The sequence below is a fragment of the Molossus molossus genome, unplaced genomic scaffold (assembly GCF_014108415.1).
Source record: "Molossus molossus isolate mMolMol1 unplaced genomic scaffold, mMolMol1.p scaffold_m16_p_4, whole genome shotgun sequence".
NCBI lineage: Eukaryota > Metazoa > Chordata > Mammalia > Chiroptera > Molossidae > Molossus > Molossus molossus.
The window spans coordinates 86,809,479-86,830,435 of NW_023425377.1; the positions used below are offsets into that span (position 1 = coordinate 86,809,479).

Genomic DNA, 20,957 nt, shown 5'->3' on the forward strand with positions numbered 1-20,957 from the left:
AGGTACTGACAATTATATTAAATTTATCTTAAAAACATCTATATTTAGTGGTTGTTTCTGTCCTCCATAAGCAAATTTATTTTACCTCCTTGTCATTGAAGAGGAAAGGAGGGAAGAGGGGTGAGGAAAGGACTTACCTTTTTTGATGAATTTTGATGTTTCATTTCAATGCTTAAGAAAATAGTTTTTTTTCCAGTCTCTCAGGAATTGAAGTCTCTGAACTTTCAAGTAGCATGTCTTTATAAAAATAAGAATATGTAAAATACTTACATGAAAAAATATTCATTGATGGGAATGTGTTTAAGCCCACACACAGTTTCCAAAAAAAGTTAATAGTAAATTCAGTACTTGGTACAGCATAGAAGAGCCAAGTGTAGGAGGCAGGCAAATTATCACAGATTTGGAGATTTTCATAAATAAAAGACTTTAAAACAATTTAAATCTGCTTCTTTCAAAAGCAACCTGCTATAAATTTGACAATTTTGTTAAAACTGGGAGGTTTAGCTAAAAAATGGACTTGATGGTAAAATTTCTTATCCAAATTCATTCTAAATTAATCCTACATTTCTCCCCACTGCCTCCTACTGGCCTGAATTTTAACAACTTAACACACAATACCATGTATAGATGATGTGTTGTAGAATTGTGTACCTGAAACCTGTAACTTTGTTAACCAGTGTCACCCCAATATATTTAATAAAAAGAAAATAAATAAAACAATGTGTTTGAATGTGTATGTCCAGATGAATTTAAAAATTAGAATAAGATTCCAGGTTAGTCATACATAGAGCCTTATGTACAAATTATTCTGAGCTCTCTTAAATCACTATGCTTCTCTGTAGACTGTTTTCTAGTAATGTTCATTTGATGCAAAATCAGATAATACAGTAACAGGAAGAAAGTTCTAGGAGAAATATACCAAAGCAGGAGTTGTAGGTGATGGAAAGTGTTTCCATATGCACAGCCTCCACCTCTTTCAGAAAAAGAAGGGATAGACTATGTAGAAATGCTTTTAGCCAATTAATTACTCAATATTGTTTTGCTGACAGTACTTCCTTTCGAGTCAAAATTGTAAGTCTTTAGAAATAAAATCAATTGTCCAGAAGCAATTGGATGACTCTTGTGCCAATGAAGGAAATGTAACTAGTAAAGAAAATTGGAATAGTTCTCTGGTCAGGGTTTTCTCATTTATAATAGGTATTCTGCAGAGCTTGGTGGTGAATCCCTCTTATAAAACGTGAAGATTTTGCTCATAGTGATAGAAAGAAAGGAGCAAGCCAATTTTTATCTTTACTGTAATCTCACTTTCCAGCTTCTGCTCATAGATACTTCTGTAGACCCCAGATGAGACTACACAGAGTAATCTACTGAACCGTGACCACATGAAAGTTTCAGATTGTGTCCTGTATGCCTCAGCATAGTGCTTTGCTCCTAATAAATTATATGAGAACTCAAAATTTATTGTTTTTTTAACTTTATTTTTATTAACTTTGTTTTTATTGTTGACACCATTACAGATTTTCCCATTTCTCTCCAAATCTTTGCCCTCCTCCGCCCAGCCCCCATCTCTCCCCCTATCCCTCTGGCCCTCACCACACTGTTGTCTATGTCTAAAGGTATTTACATATATGTTCTTTGGCTAGTCTCTTCACCTTAATTTATTGTTTCAACATTTAACAGATATTTAAATGCATTTTGACGTAAGAAAGGATAATTTTATGGAATAGAAAAGCACTACGATTTTTTAGCGAACTTTTCTCAGTTCATAAAAGGCTTATAAAAGCTTATGTATTGTATTTTAAAAAATAATGTTACCTATCCTCATTCCATCCCAGTTCAGTATGTATTTTATGCACTCCTCCCAACTCAATAATCAAATTATAGTTGTGATTTTATTAATTTTTTTTTATCCTCACCCGAGGACTTTTTTTTTTTTTTTTCATTTTATCTTCAGATAGAGTGGGAGGGAGAGAGGCAGAAAGAGAGAGAGAGAAACATCAACTGAAACCGAAGTACATGCCCTTAGCGGGAACCAAACCCAGGACTCTTTGGTCCGCAAGCTGACGCTCCAATGGCTGAGCCAAACCGGCCAGGGTGTAATTTTATTAATTTTTAAGTACTATGTATCAAAAGAACCATAAATTCTTATTTAGTATAAATTTACAGTAATTTTTTCATTTTTAGCATTAAAAATAAAAGGTAATACTATATTTGACTCTAAAATATGTAACATTTATTATAGAAAGTACATGATTTTAATAGATTTTGTTGTGTGAGATGAAATGGCTTGCCTTCCTAAGATTATTTAATGGTGATATATATCTTTTATCTTAGACTATGGTAGTGATAAGAGGTGTTGTGTTTGCTTTCTATCAGCTTATTTTAATTATTAATTGCATAAACAATGAAAATTTATTTTTTAGTGGAAACTATTTCAAAGCATTAAAAGGCTTTATAATAACCTTTAAAAAGTTATTTAATATTTATTTAACCTTTAATAAGGTTAAATACTGAAGGTATGTTATATATATAATTCCTTTCTTTTTTCAAACTATTATAGGCATGAGTCCAGGCTCTTTGGAGGCATTAATAATAGTTGTTAAATAAATAAATGAATGAGCTTATGAATAATAAGATTCTAGCCCCCTATAAAATTAATTTTTACATATTCCTATTTCTGGTGAATCAGTGTCATGATCTTTGCATAATATATTTGAAAATATATTTTTGGCACTAAAAGCATATTTCAAATGGAATTTTAAAAGTACTAATGTCTAACTCATAGATACAGAGAACAGACTGATGGTTGCCAGAGGGGCAGGGGGTGGGGTGTTGAAGATCTGAGTAAAAAAGGTGAAAGAATTAAGAAGTACAATTTGGCCGTTACAAAACAGTCATGGGGATGTAAAGTACAGCGTAAGGAATATAGTTAATAATATTGTAACTATATATGGTGTTAGGTGAGTACCAGACTTATTGAGGGATTACATCATAAATTATATAAATGTCTAACTACTATACTGTACACCTAAAGGTAATATAATATAGAATGTCAACTGTAACTGAAAAATACATATAAATTTTTAAGTACCAATGTCAAATAAAATTTCAGGAGGGCATGATTATTGTATTAGTTCCATTATTGTTTTTTAAATATGTCAAAAGAAATAAAGATTAAAAAGATTGATAGCAATAAATTATTAACCTTAAAAGATCAAGAATTATTTAATCTTATTGAAACAATAATAAACTTGTTTTTGTTATATAGTTATTCAAATAATTTGAGATATTAAAGCAAACAAAAAGTGCTTGGTAATAGGCTTTGAAATATTTGGAACAATGCAAAGATAATGTGTGTGTGTGTGTGTGTGTGTGTGTGTGTGTGTGTATGTGTGTGTGTTTGATGGCAGAGGCTCATTACTCATTAATGATGCAGAGAGATGATATTGGATGGTCTTGCTTCCACTCAGGCGCTTGGCATATCCCTAAGAAACAGGTAGAACACAGCACACAGTTTCTGCTCTATCTTCAAAATATTAAAAAATCAAGTGCAGAACTATCCATTGGTAGGATCACATCACATTAACCACAGAACATCTCTTTATATGTTGATTGTATAACGCTGTGACCTTCCTGTAGGTGTCCAGAATTCCAGAGGTCCTTCAGTAACATGAGGACACATTACAGAAAGTACAAGCCGCATATTCTACCAGCACGCCTGTTCCTACCACTGCTGGAGTGTGTGGCAATAATAAAAGAAAGAGCGTATACAGAGGCCCTCTCCATCTCCACTGCTGGAAAACATTCAGTACTTTATTCCTCACATTAGTTCAAATATTAAACTTTTATAACGGCTTATTACAATGGATACAGTGGTTTCTTGATAGGAGATGAAAGTTGTAATTTTTTTACAATATTTTTTATTCCATTGTAAGATTAATGTTTGAACACTTAAAAAATATTTTAAAATCAGTTTAATAAAAGCTATTAGGAAAAGACAGATGTTTTGGAAGGTAGGTATTATATGAGTGCAAGAAATTATTATTAAAATTTAGCTTTTGTACAGGGTAGAGCAAAAGTAGGTTTACAGTTGTTCATATGAAAAATTATACAATTAAATAATAATACAAGGATAAACTCTGTTTTACATACCACTATAAACTTACTTTTGTCCCAACCTGTAACCTAAAATATGGACATGCAGCAGAAATTTTGATTTTATGTGCTGTCCTTCATTAAGGTATCTGATACCATGGGAGTAAATGATACAGTTAGTTATCCAGACAGAGAGAAGAGGAGCAGCCCCAGAATGGCACTGAGAAGTGTGGATCTTTAAAGCACAGATACAATAAAACAAATGTAAAAAGGAGTTTAGGAAGACACTATTTGAGCAGTGATGTAGTTAACACAGTGGCCTCTAGAACAGGGCAATAATTAATATGTACTGTTAGTTGTGATATTATGCTTTCAGAAATATCATACTTCATTATCATTGATATTGAATTTTAAATTTGTGCCCATGAATTCCTAAATATATGTGTGTGGTAGACAATTTAATGGTGATAGCTCTAAGTCCCATTGTCACGACTTATTAGAAATACTGACCTGAAACCTATATAATTTTATTAACCATTGTCACCCCAATAAATTCAATAAAAAATACACTCTTAAAATATATAAACTAATTCTGGCAGGAGAAATTTAATAACTTGATACTGCTGAGATCAGGTAGTGACCACTAAGTTTCAGGGTTTGCCAATGCTCTGAGTTGAGTGACAGGGCTGGGAGGATGTGGTGACTGACAATCTGCAGGAAGTACCATCGGTTTAAATATATCATTTCAAATACGTGTGATTGGAAAGTTGGCTTCACTTCCTTAAACAAAGAGTAGATGAAAAGAGTCATTTTATGTTAGTAAGAAGCCCCAGACCTTCTGTGGACCAACCTAGATAAATGAAGAATCAGATGGGGGTGCAGCTACATGTTTAGGCTTCTAGGATCAGCAGTTGCATAAAAAGGAAAATGAGTGAAAAAATATAGTAACCTGGACACGGGTTCTCATTGTGTAGTAATCCAGGTGCGTATACCACAACTATGGTCATTTATCAATCTTGATGAACAAATGTTAGATCTGAACAAAATGTACAGTAGATGAATGACACAAAGTGAAAGAATATATTTAACAGGGTATGTTACTAATATAAGAGGCAATTTAAAGAAAAGAACATGCTTGTTGAATCTACCAAACAGAAGTTTTATTACTGTTGACAAAAATTTACAGAACCTAAAAGAAATGTTTTTCCCTCAATAAGAGCAATAAGAATTGTATTTCACAGTTGAATTTTTATATTTTCTTATGCCTGAATCATTGAAGATACTTTAGCTAAAAACTACAATCAGAAATCAAGTTCGGGTACATGCAAATTTTGAAAGCCTACTCATTTGTCTTTGTTTCCAGACTTAACAGAAAATAATATTAACTCTGACCCTTGGGCAAAAAACTTATGAAACCTTGTAACACTGACTGTAAACCCATAAAATACGTACCTGTCATTATCACATTCACTGTATAGCATGTAAAGTTTTTCTTTTTGTTTTCAGAGGTATTTTTTGCTTAGCATATTAATTTCATATTTGTAGGTAACAATGGTTAGGAAGACTTTTTTGGTAAAATCTCTGTTTTTTTGTCATTTGTAGTTTGGTTGCAACAAAAGAAACAGATAGTGCAAGATCTCGAAATGCTCCAATGTCACCTTCTGATTTTCTGGATAAATTAATGGGGAGGACATCAGGGTATGATGCAAGAATCAGACCCAATTTTAAAGGTAATTGTTCTGCTTTCTACTATATATGACATCTGTTTTAAATATGATTAAGCAAGATACATTTTAAAAATTGATTCCACCAAAAATTCTGATGCTTATTTCAGAACATTATATATTCAGAATATTTTATATATATATATATACACATACACGTGCGTGTGTATATAGTCTCACTAACTACAATGGAATAGTCTCACTAACTGGAATGAAAGCTTCTTTATAGCTGACAATAAACCTCCCCATATTTTAAATCCTCCATAGAAGGACTTTCTCATATTGTGGAGAATCAAATACCTGTTGAATTTATGTACTGGAGAAGGGTATGGATAACTAAAAGCCACTGATAACATTTAAGAAACTATTCTACCTACCCAATGTTTTACTTAAATTTATAGGAAAGAGTGTAATTATCAACTTGAATAGTCTTTATTATTTTTCTGTTTAGTATAGTAATATGTGGATACAAGTTATTTGTGGATAATCCAGAATGGAAATATGTCCTGCAATTGAATCTATGGTGAAAGAATCTATATCCCTACTTATTTAATATCTCTTAAATATTACTGTGTTTAATTAAATATAATTAAGTTATAAGAATACACACTTTTTCATGGAATTCAGTTATTTATACTCCTAAAAAAATCAATATTCTCTACAATAATTAATTTTCCTAAATTTATCTCATAGGATTAAAAAGATGATTGCTTAACAGTGGTATAAGAATTAATTAGAGAGGATTAATAAATACTAAGAATGGGTTGCAGGAGAAAAAATAGGAGTAAAATTTGTTGATAATTTATGAATAGAAAATTATGAATTGCTTCAATTTACAAATGAGTTCAACATTTAAATTATGGTTTGCAAGTATTTATTTGTTTTTAAAAATTTTGATCAGTAGTCCAGTTGGTGTGGCTCAGTGGTTAAGCGTTGACCCATGCACCAAGAAGTCCCAGTTTGATTCCCAGTCAGGGCACATGCCCAGGTTGTGGGCCAAATCCCCGGTGGGGACATGCAGGAAGCGGCCAGTCGATGTTCTCTGCCATTTTGTTTCTATCTTTCTCTCACTCTCCCTCTCTCTCTAAAAATCAATAAAGAAAAAAAAAGAGAATTTTGATCACTAATATTAAAAAAAAAATTTTTTTTCTTTATTGATTTTTGAGAGAGAGGAAGGGAGAGAGAGAGAGAGAGAGAGAGATAGAAACATCGATGAGAGAGAACATTGACTGGCCACCTCCTGCATGCCCCACACCGGGGATCGGGCCCACATACTGGGCATGTGTCCTGACTAGGAATCGAACTGGAGACCTCTTGGTGCATGGGTCGACGCTCAACCACTGAGCCACACCGGCTGGACGATCACTAATATTTTTAACTGCAAAGGAGGAAAACACTACATGCAAATTGTAAAAAAATAGTAGTTTAAAAAAATTTTTTTTTTTATTGAGGTTAGAGAGAGAGAGGAAGGGAGAAGGGGAGATAGAAACATCAATGAGAGAGAACATGGATTGGCTGCCTCCTGCATGCCCTCCTTGGAGATTGGGCCCACAACCTGGGCATGTGTCCTGACCAGGAATTAAACCAGCGACCTCTTGGTGCATGGGTCGATACTCAACCGCTGAGCCACACAGGCTAGGCAAAAATAGTATGATTTTAAGGAGTGTCATATTCAAATAAAAATGAGGAATTTCAGCATGTGAGTGTCTTCACAAATTGAAGGAAAACAGTATTCTCCTACGAAGATTGTCCTTAATAAAGTTATTGCTTATGCCAGCTTTGTGTCTTTCTCCAAAACAATTCTTTCTCTTTCAAAAACAATCTGCTTTCTTCTAGCATCTGTGTCTAACACATTCCCACTCATACCCTTCACTCTTGTTTGTTCTTTCTATATTTAAGGAGAATTGTTTAGATTTGTCCTCTAAATTACCCTTCGACATTATGTAGTGTAATCTGTATACTTTTGGAATGTTTAGGAGCATTTTAAGTCTATAATTGTATTATATGGTCTCTTCATAGTCCTCTTTATTCTAAATCATTTTCTTTTCATGTGAAGTCATGGCATCACAGGTTGATAGGCAGATGCTATTTTGTATTTTTAGCTGTTTGTTTTATTTATGACAATAGTAAAAACCATGTATCTCAACCTGGCAAACATTAAATTGTCTAAAAAATATTGATGATGAAAAGTAGCAGCTCCTTGTCTTGACAATCCTTATGCACAGTTTTACTTCTTCGAGGCAAAATAAAATTCGTTACTTCTGATGAAATCTGATCTCTGTTTAGGCATCTTAGAAACAAGGCATGAGATTCTTTTGCACTAACTAGACTGCTAATTTAATGTCTCCATTCTTACATTCTACCTCTTCTGTTTTTTCTTTCTGAACAATCATTTCTCTTTTCTTCTTGCAGGAACAATTATGTCTGTTCATCTTAGTTCTCTTTAAGCCCCTAGTTTTCTACTGTGTGAGAAAAAACACTCTATAGTTCAGGAAGGATTGAGTGGATTTGCCTGGGTGCTGAGACAGGTTTAGTCTGGTGTGTAGAGAGAGATGATTTTCTGCTATTTCTCTCTCTGGAAAGGAACACCTGGCAGAGACCTCATTGCCCTGGCCAGAGCACTGCTTTCAGTGAGCGTTAAGTATTGACTAGGCTTTGGTCTGAGGTCCTCCAGATGCCTAAACAGAGAAGACTTTAGTTTTGAGGTACTGTCAGGAACCCGAGAATATTTTTCTATTTATCTTCAGATAGAGTGGGAGGGAGAAAAAGGGAAAGAAGAAGAAACACCGATGTGAGAGAGACACATCAACTGGTTGCTACCCACACAACCCCAACTAGGCCCGGGGACAAACTGCAACCTAGGTACGTGCCCTTAGCAGGAACTGAACCAGAGACTCTCTGGTCTGCAGGCCGACGCTCTAACTGCTGAGCCAAACTGGCCAGGGCTGTCACTATTTAACTGCCTTTACTCTTTACTACACCCTACCCCTTTCCCTCTGGTAACTACCATACTATTGTCTGTATCTATGAGTTTTTGTTTGTCTCGTTTGTTCATTTGTTGCTTTTAGTCTTATATCCCACATATAAGTGAAATCATATGTTTATTAAACTTTCTGTCTGCCTATTTCTACCTGAAAATGTTGAAAACATTTATTCACAAAGATATGTGCACCCTTATGTTCACTGTAGCATTATTTATAATAGACAAAATATGGAAGCAACCTAAGTGCCAATCAACAGATAATTAAAGTAGTGTGGTACATGTATACAGTGGAATATTCCACAGCCATAAGAGAAGATGAAATACTGTCACTTGTGAACACATGAATGGATCTTGAGAATATCATGCCAAGTGAAATGAATCAGACAAAAAAGTTAAGATCCCTGGGTCATTCTTAGCATATTAGCTCCCTTCTCCATGTAGTCCTACATTTATTTTAGGCTTTGCTTTGCTTTCTTCTTCCTTTTATATTTTGTCTTTATAAATTTCCTCCCATTCTCTTTGATGTGAAATGTTTGGTTTCATTTTTATTTGGAAATATAATTTTTATGTCTTCAGAGAGAAAGGAAACTGTTCAATCCCCCTCTTGAAATATAAGCTTCTGGGAGTCATTTGGTATTAGAAACCTATAAAAGTACATTCATAGATGAGAAAATATTACTTCACGAGACTAATTTCCAGCTTTTCCTAGATTTTTACTTCTTTCCTTTGACCCTGTTGTTTGGGCTCTCAGTTGGTCTTTGATAACCCTGGAGTCTCATTTGGATCCAGGCAGAAAGTACTCTTTCAGCAATTACCTGATTATGTCTTCCTCCCAAACACTGACTGCATTTTTTTTTCACTCTATCTCCAATGACCTTTATCCAGAAATAACATTGTTTTCTTTCCAATATCTTTGTGGTTTCAGTCTTTTCATCTGTAATAGTTCTCTATATTAATCCCTTTCTCCCACATCACAAATTCAGTTTTTAAAGTCATTTCTGCTGCAGCACATTCTATCCCCAGAACAGCATGTGTACCTAATACTTACTCATTTCCTGCCTGTACTTTTTTTTTTTTTCCCCCCAAGGAAAGTGTTAGCATTTCCTTCATCCATTTTAACTATTCCTATTCATCCAGATTCTGTTGTTCTTAAATATAATTCACAATTATTTTTTAAGTTATATCTCTTACTTGAATTTTTACATAATAGAAGGTCATTTTTACCAAGAAGAATCTCTTTAGCAATAAGCTTTTCTAGCATTGTAGATGTTCACCAGGAATATTCATAGATTTGGATTCTGCTTTCTGAATTTTTAGGTTTTCTTATATTTTTATTTTTAATGTATTCTTTCTATAGTAGTTATTTATTTTTTATTTCAAAACAATCTCCAACTAATAAAAGATTTGCAAATATTTGCTGTATTTTCCCAAACTCCTTGAAAATAAGTAGTTGACCTGATGCCCTAATACTTGAGTGTATCATACAAAAAAGAATATTCTCCTAAATAACCACCATCTAACCATTGAGACATCAAATTAACAGGCTTCCTTGCTACCATGTAATTTGTGGACCCCCATTCAAACTGTATCAATTTTCTGAATAATAGCCTCATAGTAAAATAATTCAGTTTAGAATCACATCTTATATTTTATTTGTCATTTATCATTGTCTCCTTTAGTCTGAACCAGAGATTATTCTTTCTATGACTGTTATGATCTAGGCATTTAAATAATAATATTATCGCTTAATTAACAGAATGTACCTCAATTTGCATTAGTCTAATGTTTCCTCATGATTGGGTTCAGGTAATTCATCTTAACAGATATATCACAGAAGTAATGCTATGTTCCAATTGCATCTTATCAGATAGTGGGCCGTCTTAATTTTTACCATAACTGGTGATATTTACTTTGATAAGTTGGTTAAGTTGGTGCTTTCCAGGATATATCTTTATAGATATACATATATCCAGCAACACATACATATTCACACATACAAACATATAGATTCATGCATATATTAATTTACATCTAGATATTTACTTCTCTATTTATTGAAAACCATGCGTTCACATTGATATTTTCAATTCCATGAGTTTATTCTAGTTTCTGAGTTCCCATATTTTTTGTTGTTGTTGTTTTGCATTTATCTTCAGATAGAGTGGGAGGGAGAGAGGAGGGAAGAGAGAGAGGGAAATATTGATGTGAGAGAGACACATCATGTGGTCACCACCCACATGACCCCAGCCGGGGCTGGGGACAAACTGCAACCCTTAGCAGGAACCGAACCCAGGACTATCTGGTCCACAGGCTGATGCTCCAATTGCTGAGCCAAACTGGTCAGGGCTGAGTTTCTATATCTTAACTTCCTCATCTGACAGTAAGAAACCTGGCTCCCATTACCCTTAAAGTAAGGTCTGCTTCCACTACCTCTCCCGCATAAATGCCCTAGGATCTTGTTCAGTCTAACTCCACAGGCCAGGATGCCCCCATGTGGACACAATTCACCCCTCCCTGGTTCTAATAATCCACACCAGGCTGCCCGCCAGCCCACCCCCATGGCAACATTCTTCTCACTTACTCTGGCTCCAACATCCTGTGCCATGTAAGCTTTCTCCATGGATAGGTTACACTCCTACCCATGCATCCATCCCCCGCATGGAAGCCTATCTTATACTGCTCAGCTGAATGGCTTTAGGACTGGAGAGGAAAAGGAAGGGGAAGAGAAAGGGGGAGAATAAACTGAATCCTATTTTTATGCCATGATTTTAAAATATTTTCCAACTATTTAACAAATAATTTAAAAATCTGGATCGAAAGTCATCAAATGTGCTTTTGTTAATTAAAAAATAAAATATCTCTCCATATGACATGACTACATAAAACATATACTTATCCAAAATAAAAACAACTCACTAAACATAATTTTTTTTTAGAGTGAGTCTTTCAATTGCATTCCTTGTTTTTAAAAAGAGTGAGGCTTTACTACAACATTATGTTAAAAATTACTTAGAATCACTTTCATAAATGCTTGGGTTACTGTTTGTCTCTTTGTCTCCTCTAGAACTGCCTGGTGAACAATTTTCCCCAATATGAATAGCGATAATATAATTTCCAAGGCTTTGCATTGTACTTTGCCATTTTACCTTTATCTATCTCTCCTTTTTTTTTTTTTTTTTTTTTATCCTCGCCCGAGGACATTTTTCCATTTTTTTTTTTTGTTCAGATAGAGCGGGGGAGAGAGAGAGAGAGAGAAACATCGACGTGAAGGGACACATCGAGTGGCTGCCACCCGCACGACCAACCAGGGCCGGGGACAAACTGCAACCGAATTACGTGCCCTTAGCGGGAACCGAACCCGGGTCTCTCCGGACCGCAGGCCGACGCTCTAACCGCTGAGCCAAACTGGCCAGGGCTACCTTTATCTATCTCTGAACTTAAAAGCCATGTGCTATTTCTTTAAGAAAATCTCAAAGAAAACATGCTGCTAAAAACTTCTGTAACTAGTGTCATTTGCTTTTCAGGCCAATGATGGCTAATGTAATGAACAATTTAAAAGCACAGTTTACCATATGGATGCTATCGCAGTTATTGGCTCTGTTGCTAAACATAGCAGTGGATTAGACAGATACAACAGCTCTTGCACTGCCATGTAAAAGCAGCAGCTTGGCCAAAGACTGCTGAAATAGGTGCTCTCTGTAGCGGCAATACATTTACAATCTCCTTAGAGCTTCATTCTCTACATAATTTTTAAATATACACGTCAATAGCAAGGGTAGAAAAACTACTCTAAGATTGCTGCCTTGATCTAACACAGACCAGAGCTGCAAGCATAGAATATCATGCTTTATAAACATGATAGTACTATGTCCCTTCCCTTTCATTCTTTGTAACACCTCTCCACTGTCACTGTTCTTGGTCACAGCCATTCTATTTCCCTTCTGTACTATTTCAATAAATTTCTATTTTCTCTGTTTCTAAGCTTTTGCCATCCATGGTTATTCACCATGTTGTGTTGGTTCACCACACTTGCATGATCAATAATCTGTAATGGTTCTCTCATAAATGTTCATTAAGTAAATCCCACATACCTTGGTGTCACATCGAAAAGATTCCACGATTTGGGCCAAGACTATTAAAAAACAATGGTTTTTGTTTCCAAATTGCTTCATATTCTAATATGCTTCTAATAAGATTCTTTAAAATTAAATAATTTCTATACATGTGACATATCTGTTTACCAATGTTGATATCAATATAGATGTATATATCTTTCAAGGAAGCATCTTCTCTATTTTTAAAATTTAGAATTAAGGTTCGGTGCCTGAATCCATTCACCCTTCTTTCTGCGTATGAAGAAGAGCAGAAAGAAAAAAGAAAGGTGAATGGATTGAGGCACCAAACCTTAATGAGAACCAAATAGCACTTAAGTATGTTTCGATAATCATGTGAGGAACACACCTGGTAACTGATGGATTAAACAATAAAGCTCAGACCTGAGATCACTCTGATTTACGTTACTACCACCAAGCTGACTTTCTGCTTTTAAGAAGAGCATTTTACATCTGACTGGAGGCATATTGCAGGGGCAAGGGCTGGAATCTTTCACGTAATGTGAGGCATCAAGTACCCAAATACTAGTGAAAACCTTCATTAGTCACTTCCTTTGACCATTACTCTTCTGTGGAAACATATCATTTTTCTTATTTTATTAATCGGCTCTACTATTCAAGCCTTTGATCAACTTGAGATGCCAGTGTGACATTTTAGGGAGAGTACAAAAATATCAGAGGATATTTTAACATAGGGCTTAACAATACTTCTTTCACTCTCAGTGTTATATGGATTAAGTGATATCTATGAATCAGACAGCACAGTATGTGGTAACAAGAGTAGTCAATAATTTATTGATTCCTATTCATTTCTCCCCTGCTAGATGATAATTTCTTTGTGTCCTCTTCAGTTTTGTGTGCAAAGGTTTTAGATATTTAGTAAAGAGTGAATACATGGATCTTATAAAATTAAAAGTATTGGTTTAATGGTGAATGTTAAATTAGGCTGTTACAAGGAACTTCTAGAATAGTGGAGTGAAGATCCAGGTAAATTCATTTCTCCAAAAAAAGCAACAAAAACACTGGCAAAACAATCATAATTAAACTTTAAAACTATAAAAATTAACCAAAAGCTTGCAACACTATAAAGATGCTACTGAAGGAAAAACTGATGAGTTTCTCCTAAGGATAAAGGGCGTTTAAATATGCCCCACTAGCCTTGAAAACCAGCCCCATCTCAACCACAAAAGCTGTGAAATTCAGCAGCCTAGCAGCTACTAGAGGGCAGACAAGGTTTAGAGCTTCTCAGAAAGGCCATCCCTAACTGCTGTTTGACCTGTCTGGCTGTTCTCAAAGAGCGTCCCATTCAGAGGGCTTGTCCTAATTTTACATTGATTGGGAACACCGTCAGTGGAAAAATCCTACTACCAGGCCATTTGTGGGAAATGACTTAAGGAAATTACCAGTTGGGCAAACAAGAACCCAAACAAAATTTTAAAACTGGGGAAGGAGATGCCTGTAGGCAGCCTTGGAAAGTTCTGATATATTCTTGGGGATCTAGAGGCTACACACACAAGTAAGGCTGAATATGTTTCCAGAAAAGTCTTAGGAAGGCCCTAATCTCTAGCTGACCTGAGACTCTGTGCAAGCAGGAAGTGAAAGGTAAAGTGTGAACATCAAAGACATGTCCCCAAACACAGAGTCCCTTGGCAAAGGGTGGAAGACTTATTGTTTCAAGCCATTAAGGAAATCTCTGATGAACCACTGGTTGACCAGTAAATTCACAGAGCAGAGACCTCAGTGGCTGCACACTCTAAACAGATTTTATGGTATTAGTTCAGGTGTCATTAAATAAGAAACAACAATAAAACACCCCCAATGACAAAACACTGCGAGTTGGAAGTAGGAGGTCTGTTTTCCAGCTTTTCTTTTTTTTCTAACTTTTTATTTTATTTTTTTATTAATTAATTTTTGTTACAGATGTTTCTCCTTTTCCCCCCACTGATTCCCCCTTCCCCTCCCTCCCTGCCCTGTCCCCAGCTTTGTTGTCCATGTCCATTGTTCATGCACACATGCATATAAGTTCTGTAGTTCATCTCTCCCCCACCACCCCCTCTTCTGGGGATTGTCAGTCTGTACCCCACTTCCACGTCTCTGGAACTACCCCATTTCTCAGACTGTTATGTTTATTATATTCCACAAATAAGTGAGATCATATGATACTTGTCTTTCTCTGTTTGGCTTGTTTCATTTAGGATGATACTTTCCAGGTCCCTCCATGTAGTCTCAAAGGATAAGAGATCTTTCTTTCTTACAGCTGTGTAGTACTCCATTGTGTTTATGTACCACAGCTTTTTTATCCATTCGTCTACTGATGGACACTTGGGCTGTAACACCAATCAGAAAGAATATATGTACCCCCATGTTTGTAGCAGCACTTTTTTCTCTAATGTTTATTAATTTATTTTTATTATTTTCTCCCCTACACACCCACCTCTCCCATCCCCTGGAGCACTGTTGTCTATGTCCATTGGTTATACATACATGCATAGAAGTGTTTTGGTTTATCTCATCTATCTCCCTGCCCCCCTCCTCTGAGGTTTGTCAGTCTAAATAATACTCCTTTCTATGTCTCTGGGTCTATATTGTTCATCAGCTTATTTTGTTCATTATATTCCACAAATAAGTGAAATCATGTGGTATTTGTCTTTCTCTGATTGGTTTATTTCGCTTAGGATAATACTCTCTGGGTCCTCTCAAAAGATAAGAGATCTTTCTTTCTTACAACTGCATAGTATTCCATTGTATATATGTACCACAGCATTTTTATCTACTCATCTGTTGATGGACACTTGGGCTGTTTCCAGATCTTAGCAACTGTAAAGAGTACTGCTATGAACACTGGGGTACATATATACTTTCTGATTGGTGTTTCAGGCTTCTTAGGATATATTTTTAGAAGTGAGATCACTGAGTCAAATGGCAGATCAATTTTTAATGTTTTAAGGAAACACGATATTGTTTTCCATAATGGCTGCACCAGTCTGCATTTCCACCAACAGTGTACTAGAGTCCCCTTTTCTCCACACCCTCTCCAACACTTATTGTTTGATGATTTGTTGATGGTGGCCATTCTGACAGGTGTGAGGTAATACCTCGTAGTTGTTTTAATTTGCATTTCTCTGATGATTAGTGACATTGAGCATTTCTTTATATCTCTTGGCCATTTGTATGTCCTTTTTGGAGAGGTGTTTATTTAGGTCTTCTGCCCATTTTTTAATTGGGTTCTTTGTCTTTCTTTAGTTGAATTGTATGAGCACTTTATATATTTTGGAAATTAACCCCTTATCTGACATATCATTGGCAATTATGCTCTCCCAAATAGTGGGTTCCCTTTTCGTTCTGATGGTTGTTTCTTTTGCTGTGCAGAAGCTTTTGAGTTTGATGTAGTCCCATGTGTTCATTTTTTCCCTTCTTTCTCTTGCCTTAGATGTTGTATCAGTGAAAATTCTGCTGCGTATGATGTCTGAAATTTTGTTGCCTACATTTTCTTCTAGGATTTTCATGGATTCATAATTTACGTTTAAGTTTTTTATCCATTTTGAGTTTATTCTTGTGTAAGGTGTAAGTTGGTGGTCTAGTATCATTTTTTGGCATGTAGCTGTCCAGTTTTCCCAACACCATTTATTAAAGAGACTGTCTTTACTCCACTGCATACTCTTGCCACCTTTGTCAAATATAAATTGAGTATAATGTCTTGGGTCCATTTCTGGGTTCTTTCTTCTGTTCCATTGATCTATATGCCTGTTTTTGAGCCAGTACCAGGCTGTTTTGATTACAATGGCTTTTTAGTATAACCTGATATCCAGTATTGTGATCCCTCCTACTGTGTCCTACTTTTTCAAGATTGCTGTGGCTATTCAGGGTCTTTTTTAGTTCCATACGAACTTTCGAAGTATTTGTTTTATTTCTGTGAAATATGTTGTTGGTATTTTGATGGGGATTGCATTGAGTCTATAGATTGCTTTGGGTAGTATGAAAATTTTAATGAGGTTAATTCTTCTAATTTTTGAACATATATGTGCTTTCACTTTTTTCTTGCAGTGCTGGTTTGGTGCAAATACATTCCTTTAGCCTTTTTTTTTTTTTGTCTAGAAGCTCTTTATTTCACCTTCTATTTTGAATGATAGCCTTGCTGAATAGAGTAGTCTTGGATTCAGAGCCTTGTTTTTTATGACCTTGATTACTTCATGCCATTCCCTTCTGGCCTGTAGTGTTTCTTGTGAGAAGTCAGCTGAGAGCCTTATGGGGTTTCCTTTGTAGTTAACCTGTTGCTTATCTCTTACTGCCTTTAGGATTCTTGGTCTTTAATTTTTGGCATTATAATTATAATGTGTCTTGGTGTGGGCCTGTTTGGATTCTTCTTAGTTGGGGCTCTGTGTGCTTTTTGAACTTGAATGCTTTCTTCCTTCACCAAATTAGGGAAGTTTTCTGTCACTAATTCTTAAAATATATTCTCTAAGCATTGCTCATTTTCTTTTTCTGGAACTCCTATGATGCTAATATTGTTACGTTTCTAATTGTCCTACAGTTCTCTTAAACTGTCTTCCTGTTTTTTAATTGTTTTTTTCCTTTTGGTATTCTGATTGGGTGGTTTTTTTGTTTGTTTGTTTGTTTTTTACCCTGTCTTCTAATTCACTGATCTGGTGCTCAGCTTCCTCTACTCTGCTGGTTTTTCCTTCCAATGTGTTCTTTACTTCTGCTATGTCATTCTTCATTTCCACTTGGTTGGTTTTCAATGTTTCCATATCTTTACTCATGGTTTTGAGCTCCTTACTCATGCTGTTGAGCTTTTTCGATATCATCGCTCTGAACTCTAACTCTTATAACTTGCTTTATTACCTTTCATTTATCTCATCTTCAATAGTTTTCTCTTGTTCTTTCATTTGGGATTTGTTTCTTTGTTTCACCATTTTGTCTATCTCAGTGGGTTTTGAAGCCTGCCAAATTTTGTCTGTGGTTGTTGATGTTCTGCTGTTTGTGGTTCCCTCTACTGCAGTGATTCTCAACCTTCCTAATGCCATGACCCCTTAATACAGTTTTTCATGTTGTATGTGGGCATATCTGCATATAGGTGGACCCGCCTGGAGACAGATAGAGGAGAGGTGTCTCAGTTTCTACGATCGTCAGAACTATGTATTTTCTAATGGTCTCAGGCGACCCCTCTGAAAGGGTCATTGGACCCCCAAAGTAGTTGTGACCCTCAGGTTGAGAATTATTGCTCTACTGGGTTTGGATGAGTGTAGGAGAATCCATATTAAACACCACTGTCAATTCTTACTTTCCTGGGTAGATTTTTAAGCCCAGGAAAGGTTCAGTTATCCTCTAGCTTTTTGCCAGGAGGCTATTAGTCTCAGATACTTGATGAGCCTTTGGTTGTAGCCCTCAACTGAATCAAGTACTCCCTCAGGTGTTCAGGGTAAGAGGACTTCCAAAGGGTGGGGCTGATGCTGGCTGTTAATAAGCCTCAATTTGCATTTCTCTGGTCCAGCTGGGTGGTGTTAAATTCCTGATGGAGGGGCTGGTGCTTCTTTCCATGGCTCTGGGAAGGGGCTCTTTGAGTAATATGGCTACTGTCCTGTGAGGGTGTGATTCAGCAAAAACTCTCAGTGCCCTCCAAATCCCAAGTCTCTCCACACAATTCCAGTCCAGTCTACCCTCCCTCTCCCAGATCCCCAGGTGAGTGTCTGTAGCTAATTTAGTGCTCTTTCCTGGCCCTCTGCATTGTGGAGCTGGCTTGGGATTTTAACCCCAAGGGAGCTGTTCTCAGCTAAAACAGCTGCTATCCTTGGGCTCTCAGCCAGCCCTCTTTTGCCTCCACAGACCTACCAGGCTTGATTCAGTGTCCTTTTTTTCTGTCCTTGGTCATAGGGGTCCTCTCCAGCTGCTTTTCTATTGCTTTTTCCTGACAATTTTTCTTTATTTTCGTTGTAATTCCAATTTTGTCCTGGCAGATGGTCTATGTAGCTTCCATTTAGTCTGCTGTCATTTTGGTATCCCACACATATTTTCTAAAGTATTCAATTAAAAACAAAAAAGGTATGTGACATGCAAAGACAATAATATAGCCCATATGTTGTGGAAAACATCAATAGAAACTCCCTAAAGAGGCTCAAATGCTGGACTTACTAAATCTACTTACTCATTTTACCCAGCCATTAGAAATATATTCATCATGGAAACAGACCAAATGAGGTTAATGACTGACCAACATCTATGTTCAAAGGAGACCATGAATTTTGATATGCAATCCAGATTTTTTCACAGTTATAAGTTTTAAGAATCTTTGTTATACATATATTAAAAAAATGTTCTTTATAAAAAATGAGGAGCATGAAATTATTTGAAAATATTTTAGGTAAGTATCTAAATAGCCCTTATGTTGTAATCTCTTTTTCAGGCCCTGCAGTTAACGTCACATGCAACATATTCATAAACAGCTTTGGGTCTATTGCTGAGACAACCATGGTAGGCATGTTTCCTTTGTAACAACTTTCATACCAAAGTAACTGATAGTCACATTATTTTTTCTGCTAATATTATTTAATTTAAACCAAAATTAATATAATGAGATTTTAAAAGACAAAATTAATGCTATAATTAAATTACAAACAACTGCAGGTAATAATGTTTCATTTAGAGATGATACATATAGAATAAATGTAAATAAAAACAAGATTGACTTTTCAAACTTCAGTAATTAAATACTAACTCTCATATTAAAACTAAAATTCTATCATATAAATTATTTATTCCTTTTCAATGCTTTTTAATAATTAGACATAAGTCTAGGAATAAACAATTTCATGTTTAATTATCTTATATAATTAAAAAATGTGTTCATAATATTGTTTTAAGTATTCCATTTGATTACTTTCCCAAATGAATATAATATTGGCTCAAACATCATAAATATTTTGCAAATTATAGTGTATGCCTTAATTTAACTATACTTGCTGAACAGAGATTTCATTACTATGTAATTGAGAACATTTTACATAATTATTAAAGTCAAAAAATTATCATTACAGACCCAATTTATTCTGTTTTGAATTTTATAATCTTCTCTATAGATCATGTATCTCTTCTTTGCCCTATAGCTTTTATTGTGCACTTTAGCTACGATAAAATGCATGCATAGTCAAATGAACCACTGAATATCTATAAAATTGTCTAGCAGGAAACTTTTAAAAATTGAAACTATGTCTGGCAGTTCTTAAATTACCTAGAATTATACTCCACTTCTAAATTTAACAAATATAATTTGCATTAATTTTCAAAATTGATTTGAGCTGAAATAGGATATAAAATACTTCAAATTTTATTAGCTTCCACAACCATTGTGTACAGAATTATTCTCATTTTATATCACAGAATAATTTGATGGTGAGTTTCTAAGAAAAAGTAATCTAATGTGCAAATTATTCTATGGGTGTGTGTGTAGAGTTTTGTGTGTGTATGTGTGTTGAGATCTATCTCAACAGGAGGAGACTTTATTCAGGCACAATTTAAAAGAAAAAATGATCTTTTCATCATACATGCAGTATTTAGTCATTTAGTGGCATCTCTGGTTCTATTCAAACAAGAAAAGCTTCAGTGGAGAAAACTGACCTCATATATTTGGGCATTATATAGAATTATTTTAACTGTAGTATATAACTTAACATGAATGTGTGTGTGTGTGTGTGTGTGTGTGTAAACACAGAGAAAACAAACATAATTTGCTTATATAAGCACAATGTAGTTTTGGTGCAATTCTGACCCTCAAGTGATTACAGTTCTGTTTTAGACCTTGACATATTCTGGATTCTAGTTGAATATCTGGTCAATGTATATCTGCATTTGTACATATACACTCCAAATCATATTGAAGATAAAGGAATCTCTGCTGGCTTTTTTTTTTTTTTTTTTTTCCTATTTAGACTTCCCAAATTGCATTTCTAACCCTGGCAACTTTTGCATTTTAATTGCTACTATATACACTGTACAATCCTGAAAACCTGAAAATATGTTTATGTTTTTTCATTGGCAAGATTGTTTCCG

At 35.2% G+C, this 20,957-nt stretch overlaps 1 protein-coding gene across 2 annotated transcripts in view; it reads left to right on the forward strand.

Annotated features, from left to right (window-relative positions):
* Positions 1-20,957, forward strand: part of GLRA3 (glycine receptor alpha 3) — a 148,950-nt gene that overhangs the window by 25,126 nt on the left and 102,867 nt on the right. For both annotated transcript variants that reach the window (XM_036240971.1, XM_036240972.1), the window contains exons 2-3: positions 5,698-5,825; positions 19,315-19,382. In XM_036240971.1, coding sequence (XP_036096864.1) covers positions 5,698-5,825; positions 19,315-19,382 — 196 coding nt within the window. The remainder of the gene's footprint in view (positions 1-5,697; positions 5,826-19,314; positions 19,383-20,957) is intronic.